Source organism: Leucoraja erinacea, chromosome 9 (genome assembly GCF_028641065.1).
Source record: "Leucoraja erinacea ecotype New England chromosome 9, Leri_hhj_1, whole genome shotgun sequence".
Lineage (NCBI taxonomy): Eukaryota > Metazoa > Chordata > Chondrichthyes > Rajiformes > Rajidae > Leucoraja > Leucoraja erinaceus.
This window is the reverse complement of record NC_073385.1, coordinates 58451237-58462970: the sequence shown is the minus strand read 5'-3', so window position 1 is coordinate 58462970 and position 11734 is coordinate 58451237. Positions and strand designations below refer to the sequence as shown.

Here is an 11734-nt window from a genome sequence, read left to right as displayed (position 1 = left end):
GAGTCTAGAACAGGGAGGTCATAGTCTAAACGCAAGGAGTTGACCATTCAGGACTGAGATGAGAAGAACTTTCTGCATCTAGAGGCTCACTTATGAAGCGTATTTAAGACAGTGCTTGGTGGATTTTTGAATATTTAAAAATTGAAGGGTAGTGATTAACACAGCAAATTGGACGTAAAATATCAGCCATGGGTTGTATTGCTTAGTCCCATTGCTTTTGTGATGCAATAGACCTGGCCCTCTGTTCAAGGTGCCCACCTGCCAGATTAACGTTTTACCAGATTCACATTTAGATATACAATAATTGAATGTCAACCATCGCAGAGCTTCTTCCCAATAAGCTTTCCAGCATCAGTGAAGCATTTGTATGCACCATTTGAAACATGTTACACTTTTCACACATCATTTGAGAGGAAGATTATTTGGATGAAATTAGGCGCAGTTTGGTAATGTGGTTCATACCAAGTTGGAGACACAAGCAAGCCATCCAGCCTTCGAGCTTACTCTGCACTGAAGTTAGTTCATTTGAGCTGCACTTCCATCTCTCTGCCTTTGACCTCTATCTTTGAAATACAAAATTATTTTAGTGCACAACTTAATACATTGTCGCATAAAAGGTATTAATATTTTTATTTCTGTTGACACCAACCTGTAAAAACAATCATCCAATCTTGTTTTGGATTCCATTTGAGCCCCAGACATCACAAACTTTCACAAGAGTTTTCACATTTTTATTCCTCGCTAAATGAAAAATGTGCTTCCCGATTTAATTCCTAAATGACATAAGTTCTAATTATAAGGCCATTTTTTAAAAAATTTTTTATATGGATGTTCTTATTCCAGGAATTAAAAAAAGGTTATGTATGTTTATCAAACAGTTTTTTCTTTTGATTCCTGAACATTTGAGCTCTGGGGGCTGAGTATACCTAGTCTTAGTAACCTTAGATATACAATGCATTGTTAAGTAAAGATCAAGTTGGAATCATATTCCGCTTGGGCAGTTTGCACCCTAGCGGCATGAACATTGACTTCTCCAATTTCCATTAGCCGTTATTGTCTCCTCTCCTCCTCAGCCCTCGGGCTCCTCTTCCTTTCTTCTCCCCCCACCCTAGATCAGTCTGAAGAAGGGTTTCAGCCCAAAATGTTGCCTATTTCCTTCGCTCCATAGATGCTGCTGCACCCGCTGAGTTTCTCCAGCACTTTTGTCTACCTTCGATTTTCCAGCATCTGCAGTTCCTTCTTAAACATCGTTGGAATCAGACAGTTTGTAAAAGATTCAGTAGTCACTGATATTATGAAACCAAGTTTTTAATATCTGAATTGATCTATTCCTTTTTATTTGACGATTAAAAGTAAATTAAAGTAGTGGTTTTATAATTAATTTCCAATCCACAAATAAATGCCTTTCAAAACACAAATTAAATGAGAACTGTGCACACAAATTATACATGTGTAGGTGTGGAGGGGGTCAATAAAAAAAATCAATCCATTATTTGTCAGCCTTTTTTATTGGAATACACAAGACAATATTTATATGTTGGCATGCTTAGTGAATATTTTATTTTACTGGTTTATAAAAATAAAATACAAAATAATTTTAGAACACAACATAAAACACTGTACAAGGCTTTGATATGATACAAATCAAAGAACTTAAATAATTACATCTTTATGTACACCCTACCTTCACACAATGCATGTCATTTGTTCATCTGCATATTTCTGCAGACCATGAAACCTGCCAGACCATTTCATACTCATTGTAAAGTATTATGTTGATGCTAATTAGGGCTCCATAAAACAGATCACAACTTCTTGGCCAAGATAATCAAAAATAGCACAAAAGGCATTAAATCATTATTTCCAATCCTTTCACGTTGTGCAATGAAATTCAAAGTATCCAGCAAATTAGGTTTGAAAATACTATTCTTTTAATTACGAAGACAATGAATAGAAACCACCACGTAAAACACCAAGCAATTTATTTTTCAGTTTAAGAGCTTAGAATCTTGCAGATACTTGACAATAGCAAAGCATTTTGTACCAGTATCTTTTCATATTACGAAGCCATGATGCCCATATCTTGAGCAATGCTGTTTATTTATGTACAAGGAAGGAAGTTTGATAGACCTGCATGGAGCCCAGTTTCCATTCACATTAAAATAAAATTATATGTGAATTAGATTTTACATTCCCAAGAGCAGTTGAACCATAAACTCAGCTGGAGTAAAAGAAAAACTGTCACAGGAAATTGATGCCACAAAAAAGGGATAAAAAACTTCAGCACCTTGAATGCATTTGCTAGTGTCATGGCCAATTTAGGCTATCAGTGCACACAAGTTGTACGTAAAGCTCAGGGTAGCTAAAGTGGAAGGTTAGCAATTTGGTAACTCCTTGTCTCTTAATTATTAACATGAAATACAAAGTTTGAAATGACTTCAGATTAACTTTTAATTAATGCATGCATAAAGCTTTACTGTCTCATGTTTGAACATTACATTGATGTAAATTTACATGTTATATCATTAGCAGAACCTGGGTTACTATTCTGACAACATGAGCAATAACATTAATCTAGTCTACAGGTTTAAAAGTGCAATTATTCCATTTTGAGGAGGTGCATGATGCTGCACCGTCTCTTTGAAACCAATGGAGGGGACGCTACTCCATCCTTGTTGCACCAACCTTCCCAAACCTGGTTCAAGCTGCCATAGTTCCCATTGCGGCTGCACTAGAGAACTTGTGTTTTTCTAAGACTCCCCCAAATTTCCCACCCCTATTAGATTTTTAATAAAAATCCCTGTTTTGAAAACAACTATGACAAACACTGTGAACTTCCTTTGGCGGAGAACTACATGATAAAAGCTAAGGGTAAGCACAGAAGTACTCTGTTCAAGATATAACAAACAAAAAAAAATACTTGCAGCTTTAAAATAAATCCACGTTGAAGGGTTAACAGTTGCACACTTACTCGGCAATCAGGATAAATAATAACTTAACATTTTTGTTTTTTTTGCCTTTACAGTTTAGTTACAGAAAAAGTGTAGTATTTATTCTACCACCTGATAGAATTATAGGCCCTGTGGGATTAGTAGAGTAGACACGCCCTGCTGTTTCACGCCTTGAAGTAGTTTCACTTTTCAGTTTTATCTTGAAGTGCAGGTTCCCCATCATCACATGATTTTTTTTCATGCAGGGGAGAAACTGTAAAGTAACTAGCATTCAGGCATGCAAAAACAATCTATCAGCCCGTTTAATCCATATGAAATTAATAAATACATATTACCATGTGACATGCAGTTAACAGTACAAGATACAAACCATAAAACAGGGCTTCAATTTGTTTTAAAGCATTTAAACTGGTTGTTGAAAAGCTTAGAAATTTAAGTTACTTAGCACGTTACATCACAGATGGAAAATATTATACAATAAATAATTTAACTCCACTGGAAGTTAGCAAAAATTGACAATTGAAATGATTTCCATTTAACAATCAGGCTTCACATGACATTAGTCTTTTAGGAAACTTTTCTTCCTTAAACCAGAGATTCCTGCCTTGGCAGCAAAGTAATATATAGTCAAGATACATCAACATATTTTAGACAGGCACATGGTACTCAAACGCTGATTGGTAATAATTTATGCAAAATTATTGCGCATAAAATACTTTGTCTTAATGTACTTTTGCTGATCTATCACTAGCAAATTAACAGCTCATTATTTTTCCACCTCTTGATTATTTGTTTGCATGATGTCTGATATCACAGTGGTAGCAAGGAAAGTAAGTCAGTAAACATTTAAAGCAGGGCTTTCCCCATTTTGTTAGAAATAAGGAGTTACATCTGAATATTCTATTGAGCCAAGAGTGTGCTACTGGGACTGGATGCAAGAAAGGAAAACAATGAGGCTTACTGAACACTAATGTTATCCCACCTGCCCCCAGCATTCTACCCCACCCCCCATCCCAACACCTTCCTAACCCACCATCACCACCACATCACTATTCATGCCCACTTTCAAAGAACTAGTATTTTATATCCTTTACAGAGGTAATTCAAGATTTTGCCTTCTAATTCTATATGACAATTACATAAACAGGAAAACCACCTTACTCGTGTCAGATGTCAATATGCAATAAACATATGCACCGGTCTTTCAACTACTTTGATTTTAACTACTTTCTACGACTCTTGAATCAATTCAGTTGCTTAAATTAAATTTTATTTATATCTAGACACCCTGTACATTAAAAAAAAAACCTCACAGTTAACATTTTCATAAAAAGATGGCAAAAACATTGGCGGTTGAAAATACTACAGCAGCCTTTCTTCAAATAATGATTCTCTGAGCTTTCCCTCAATTGAAAATGGCACAAGGACAGGTCAAGTTTTGGAGGAGGACACGGTATACAAGATAAAGATGGAAGTACTGGACTAGTATTTCCTACTCAAGTAGCTCAAGGCAGCAGAAGCCAAAATAAAATCTAGCAGCATGTTGCACAGAGATTCACCAACGTTCTGTGCAATAGATCAATTTTATACAAAGCAGTACCTGCTCAAAATCACAAAGATCCTGTCCAGTAAAAGGTAGATGACAGCAGATATTTTAAAAGATGGGAGAACATGCAAGGGAGGGGAAGAGAGAGAGAAAGGGGGGGGGGGGGGGGGGGAGAGAGAGAAATGGAAAAAGGAAAGGGGAGGGAGATGGAAAGGGGGGGGGGGGGGTAGAGAGAGAAAAGAAAGAAGAGATAAAGAAAGGGGGAGAGAAAGAAGGAAACTAGAAAAAAAAAGGGGGGGAGAGAAAGAAAGGGGGAGAGAAAAAGGGGCGAACTAGAAAAAAAAAATGGGGGCAGAGAAAGAAAGGGGGCGCAGAGAGAGAGAAGGGGGGAGAGAGAGAGAAAAATGGGCGCAGAGAGAGAAAGGGGGGCAGAGAGAGAGAAAGGGGGCGCAGAGAGAGAAAAAAGGGGGCGCAGAGAGAGAAGGGAGAGAGAGAAAAAGGGGGCGCAGAGAGAGAAAAGGGGCGCAGAGAGAGAAAAAGGGCGCAGAGAGAGAAAAGGGGGCGCAGAGAGAGAAAAGGGGACGCAGAGAGAGAGAAAGGGGGTGCAGAGAGAGAGAAAGATGGGCGAGAGAGAAAGATGGGCACAGAGAGAGAAAGGGGAGAGAGGGGGAGGGTGGAGGGGAGAGAGAGAGAGAGAAAGAAAACAGACCAGGGGGGTAAGGAGAGAAAGAGAGCGCAGCGGGGAGAGAGAGGACGCAGCGGGGAGGGAGCAGCTGGGGAGAGGGCAAGCGACGTGGGGAGGGAGAAAGCGACGTGGGGAGGGAGAAAGATGTGGAGAGAAAGAAAGATGTGGGGGAGAGAGGATTGGAGGGAGAGGGACAGGGAGAGAGAGCTTGGAGTTGGATAAAGATTACACCTGGGAACCTTTGGAGGGGGGTGGGGGTGGGAAGAGAGTGTCTGAGGATGGAGGAAAAGGAGAACTAATGGAGTGTTACTGGTAGAAATTATTATCTGCTGAGTTTACTGGACATTTTACCATCTCTGCCGGAGCACTTTCCCTTTGTGGATTTGCTTTGACACAAGTGGTGAGGGCTCCCAGGCCCCTTCAAGCTATTTTTGCCCTGTTTACCACAACCATGCTCTTGCAAGAAGCTTCTCCGGGAGGGCGAGGACCCAGAGTAACTGGGAGGAGAGCGACTTCTGGCAAAATGTGGCGATGAGCTTCTCTGGTCCGTGTAGGGACGGCCGCGTGAAGGGGAAGAGCTGGCAGTGCGTGGCAGCGAGGAGCTTCGTGGTGAAGCGCTGGGACTTCGTCGTGGAATCACCGGGCTTTTGGGTGGAGTTTTAGGACTGCGTGGGGACTGTGGGCTTTTGGACTGTGGTGAGCTTCTGGTCTTTTGGGATCCATTTTGAAGGATTTGAGCCAGATGGGTTAGGAGATCAGAATCCGAGCTACCGCTTCCAACAACTCTGTATCGGCGTAATCTGGAATTAATACAGAAAATACACTTTAGAAGGTAGAGCACAAGACAATTTGTTCCAAATATAGTTGTAAGCAGAATGTAGAGGTGGGACTGTGCACTTGGTTTGGTTAACACAGCATCTCACTAAGGCTGAGATAAGAACTGTTGCACAATGGAACATGGCACCTTTAGAACGAGGTATAAAAAAGTCCCCATTCTCCCCCACACCCTCCCCACTTGGACTTGCACCCATTTTCTCCCTACCCCTCCAGCAATATTCCTTCCTCTGGCTTCACAATTCGCATCTCTATCTGTATCTCACATCTTTTGTCTTTATCTGGCATTTGATCAACCAATCTGCCTATCAAAAATCCCTCTCACCTTTACCCACCTATCACTCGCCAGGCATTGCTACGCTCCTCCCTGCTTTCTCTGCACTATCTGTTTTTAAAACCAGCATAGAAACATAGGTGCAGGAGTAGGCCATTCGGCCTTTCGAGCCAGCACCGCCATTCAATATGATCATGGCTGATCATCTAAAATCAGTACCCCGTTCCTGCTTTTTCCCCATATCCCTTGATTCCTTTAGCCCAAAGAGCTAAATCTAACTGTTTTTGAAAATATCCAGTGAATTGGCCTCCACTGCCTTCTGTGGCAGAGAACTCCACAGATTCACAACTCTCTGGTTGATAAAATGTTTCCTCATCTCAGTCCTAAATTCCATTATACCCCTATTCTTAAACTGTGACCCCTGGTTCTGGACTCCCCCAACATCAGGAAATTTTTTCCTGCATCTAGCCTGTCCAATCCTTTAAGAATTTTATATGTTTCTATAAGATTCCCGCTCATCCTTCGAAATTCCAGTGAATACAAGCTCAGTCGACCCATTCTTTCATCATATGTCACCTGCAAGTTCCTTGTTGTGGTCCATCCCTATTGTTGCATGGACACATTGAACAAACAGAATGAGTTCAAGGTTGAGCTGGCAATTTTCTCCCATGTCTTTACTGATCGGCATTCCTTAATCAACACTGTTCAGAATGATATCTGCTAGGTACTCTGTTGCTAAAGATAGTGCCCTGCGAGTTGGCTGTTTAAGCTACATATTATAGAAAAAATTGGAGCTTCATTGTGCTTTAGGAAGGGATAGTTTTGGAAGACAAGATATGACTGGAAGGCTTTCTTCATTGGGGCAAATGCAACATCAACAATCTTTTTTTATCCAGGTCGATGGAAACACAATGGGGAAGTGGAATTGTACAAGAATCCACAAATGTTTGATGTATCGCACCATTCAGATTTGGGTAAAACAATTGACTAAAAGCACAAATAGCTAAGTTGAAGTAAATGTATGAGTAACTTGTCTTCATGAGCATGCAGTGCTTTGTAACAAATCTATCACATCATAATCAAGACTTGGTTTAAGTTGCCGTCCAGACAAGCAAGACTCATTCATAAAGATATGTCGCAAAACAAAATCACTGCAAGATAGCACTCACCGGACCTCCACACTGTGTCGAGTTGGTGGCTTGCCAGGAGGTGGCCTTGGGACTAATTGGGTTGAGGTTGCAATGGGGACCTGTTCAGGATTGGTCAATGAAACTGGTCTTGGGATTTTGCTTCTCCGGGATTGAAGACTGGTCAGAAGAGAGTCGTCGTCAGTCTGTTTGCCTGATTGTTGTTCCGTTCCAGCTTTCATTGGAGATCCAGAAGGAGTTCCATCATCTGAGAAAGTCATTGATGGGACAGATATTTTCTCTTCTGGGGATTTTTCAGAATTAGATGAAAGATCGCCCAGGAAGGACGTTCTGAGTGTGTGTTGTCTCTTTTCAGCCAACTGTCTAGTCATGTCAGTTTGGTAAGCCTTCTTTTGAAGTAGTTTCTCTTTAGCTGAGACAGGAGCCGATGACTCAGTAATAATTTCTGCATCAGATGCCAGGACTGGGATTCGACTTTGTCGCAAAAGTGATGATTTGCCTTCAACCTTCGTGGAATGGAGTGAATCGTCACCGACTGTCAAGATTTGAATCAAATCTCCATTTCTGAATCCACTTAGCTCTGAAATGTTGCTCTGTTCCTGAATCTTTCTCTGCATCATTTCAGAAATGTAGCCCATTTCACATCCATCATTTCCAGCATAATTGGCATAGCTTTCCTGCTCTGATACTGCAGCATGAAGCAATTCCTTTACACGTTCATATGAAATGCTAGAAGCAGGCTGTTCTTTATCCGTCTCACCTTCAATGTATTTAAAAAAAACATTTTCTTCTATGTCATGCAGTTTATCTTTCGGCATATCCATTACAAATTTTGTACACTCCACTGACTTGGAGAGAGCATCGTCCTCTCTCATTGAAAAGACTTCACCAGTTGTGGCTGGGCTGGCTATAATATCTGTTAAGCAAGGACCAGGTGATTTAATCTCTGCATGTTTTTGTATAGAGCTCAAGCTCCTTAGTTGTGCTGATGTCAAGCATTCATCACCCATTTGCTTCTCCAGTAGTTCACTTTCACCCAAAGAGTATTGTCCTTCATCAGGCTGACTCCTTCCATCCCCAGAAACCATTTGGCCATCTTTACATTCAACCTCATGAGGTGAATTGAGAGAGTCATCTCTGTTGTGCTCGGAATGAACACTAGTTTTTGCAATTACCTCACCTTGGTTACTGCTTTCTATTATACTGGTCCTGATGGCTTTTTCCCTTTGCATTGGGCCTATGTCCAGTTCTAGTTTAAGGCCAACACTGAATGTACCATTACACAAAGGGCCATGCACTGCAGCAGTTGGCCTCGATTTCTCTTCTGGAAAATGGGCTGGCTGCTTTTGATCAATGTTGTTTTCTACTGCATGCTGATCATTTTCTCTCTTCTCATTGCACTCTGTAACCACAGAGGCACCATGAGTCGATGTTACTGCAGGTTTAGGCGCCGTTATCTTAAAAGCAAAATAAATATGTTGAAAATACAATTTAAATTACTTGAATGCTGCTGAAAATTTCACAAATTTCATTCAGAAGGATGTTAAAAATTTAAACTACAGATAAGACACAAAAGTCCATATTTACTATTATAGCTAGATGTGAGCAAACAGTGATCTATGTTCAACCACAGGAGTAACATACAACGGTTCAATAACTTGTAACCAGTATAGATCATCGTGTTTTATAAAAATAAAGTTACTACAACAATTGCGTCAAAGGGGGAAAGGGGGTTAGGGGCTAGTGAGTTTCAGGTTTGCAATAATAGTTATTTTTTTGGGCAGGATTATCAAATATAAAGATTTTTCAATAGCAATATTTAATTTTGTGACTGCAGGCTAAAAATACAAAAGGCTGTATTGTTTAATAGAACATTGTACATGTGTCAATAGAAGCTATTGCTGTGGGGAAAACAGGTCTTTGTCCCCTATGCTGTTTTAATCCAAGAGAGCAGTTGCTGCCTGTCAATTTCCAAAGTACCTTTCAAGTGGTTCTCTAGTCCTCTAATGAAATAGCATGGAAAACGAATTCAGCCAGCATAATGCAAATAATGTTCCCTAATTCATCATTAGCATTATATCCAATCTGTGCTATACTCACAGAGCACTTTTGATTGCTGCTGAGCTAGAATGAAAAGGTTTTAACTGTTATCTGCAGTGGTTTCTTTAGTGGGAGTTAATTTTGGTGAAACGAGAGAGGAAGAGTTTCCACCTCCCACTGATAATGTTTCCCAAACCGATATCGCTCCAGATAGAAAGTAAAATCAACTGGCTGGCTTCATGTTGCAGAGTTGGGGTGATGGTAGGTGTGGAAGCAGTGGGGAGGTAGGCAATTTCCCAGAATGATTTAGAAGATGACTATCACAGGAGTGAGAATAAGGGAAAAGATTATCTAACTTGACCCGAAGGCTTAACAGGAGTCCAGAATCTTTCATGTAGATACAAAATGCTGGAGTAACTCAGCGGGCAGGGATGCAAGCAGAAGCCTCCACATGGTGCATCCTGGGCAATGCTGACGACAGAAACTGTACCACAGTGACCGACTGAAGTAGCCAATTCTGCACCCACCGACTGTCAACCGTCATTGACCGACCAGAAAGACATGATATAGAAGATGGCTGGACACATGGAAGAAGAACTCAGCGGGCCAGGCAGCATCTCTGGAGAGAAGGAATGGGTGATGTTTAGGGTTGCAACCCTTCTTCAGACTGATCCAGAATCTTTAATATATTTTTGGTGACATTTCACATGCCATGCTTATAAAACCCATTACTCAAGGAGCCTGGGGAATTAATAATGGAAAATAAAGAAAATATGTTTATATGAGCAAGTGTTTATATGAACAAATATTTTGTATGTCTTAGGAAAGGAAGAAAGCCCTAAGACCATCCCAATAATAGTAGAAAATACAGGAGCACAAGAGTGGAAGTTAAAATTATAACTATTGGGAGATTAAAGTTACAAAGGACACTAATGATTTCTTCCTGGCATCACGCCCCATATTTCTGTCCAATCCACATCACTAAATGAGTCTTACCATGATCACATCATTGATCGGGATGGGAAGAATCTGCAAAGTTGCAGGGAGAAAGTGGGACTGGATGGATTGCTCTAATACATAGTCAATAAACTGAGTTGTTTATTGTAACCAAACAATGAAACAATTTTTAAATCTATATATCACTGAAAATGCCAACATTTATAACTCATTCCTAATTGACCTGATGAAAGTAATATTGCACCTTGTTAAACTGCTGCAGTCCTTTTGGCGAAAGAGGCCACACAGTGCTTTTAGTTGTAGCCCACAGATTCAGGATTCGGACCATGTAACAATGAAGGAATGACTGCGATATTGTGGGGAGACCTTCAATGATAGTATTCCTATGCATGTTCAACATTTTCTCTTCTTTTTTTTTAAATTTATTCAATTATTTAAAAACAAATAATATTACACGATAATAAAACAAACCAGGACCCACCACCATAATACAATACAAACATATATCCTTAATAAACTACTATACAGCTACCTTACACTCCTTGTCAAAGATGCATTCAACACCCTGCGGAGCCCAGCGGTCCCGGAACTCCCCCAGGGTGCCCGAGGACAGGGCGTATTCCCTTTCTAACCCCACCCGGGCACGGACGTATCCCCGGAAAAGGGGCAGGCAGCCGGCTCGGGTACGGCCCACCACCGTCAGGCGCCGTGACTCGCGGATGGCCAGCTTGGCCAGGCCCAGGAGCAACCCAACCAGGACATCTTCAGCCCTACCCTCTCCCCTACGCACAGGGTGTCCAAAGATGAGGATGATGGGTGAAAAGTGCAGCCAGAATGCAAGGAGCAGCCCCTTTAGGTATTCAAACCGTGGCTGCAGCCACCTTTTCTCTCCTTGGTGGTGCCGTTCGCAGGTTTGGGAGGAGCTGGTCAGAGTAGCCCAGGCAACCCCCTCCGCAGCTGGATCCTTGACTTCCTGACCAACAGATCACAGTCAGCGAGCAAAGGTGACAAGTCAACCTTTACGATAATCCTGATTCTTGATTGACACTTTACATATCTTTGTCAATTCTATGTTTTGCAATTCTTAGTTTTGTGTTACCATACACAAGGTATGCCAGGCCGGGGTCCTCCTGTTTTTTTTTGGCACACACACCCACTACCGGGTCCCCCTTTGTTCTCGGCGGCACGTCTTCGTCCGACCTCCGGCACCCACCATGGGCCAGTCTCAACACTGGTGCCCCACAAGGCTGCGTTCCCAACATTGCGTGCCTTATGGTGGGGAGGCGAATGGCTGAAGCT

At 41.3% G+C, this 11734-nt stretch overlaps 1 protein-coding gene across 4 annotated transcripts in view; it reads right to left on the bottom strand.

The window, feature by feature from the left end:
* Positions 1-5016: 5016 nt before the first annotated feature.
* LOC129700425 (tau-tubulin kinase 2-like) overlaps positions 5017-11734 on the bottom strand; it is a 168923-nt gene continuing 162205 nt past the window's right edge. For all 4 annotated transcript variants that reach the window (XM_055640896.1, XM_055640894.1, XM_055640897.1 and 1 more), the window contains 2 exons: positions 7460-8895; positions 5017-5982 (listed from right to left, as the gene is read on the bottom strand). In XM_055640896.1, the coding sequence (XP_055496871.1) occupies positions 5505-5982; positions 7460-8895 (1914 nt within the window). In that variant the 3' untranslated portion in view covers positions 5017-5504. The remainder of the gene's footprint in view (positions 5983-7459; positions 8896-11734) is intronic.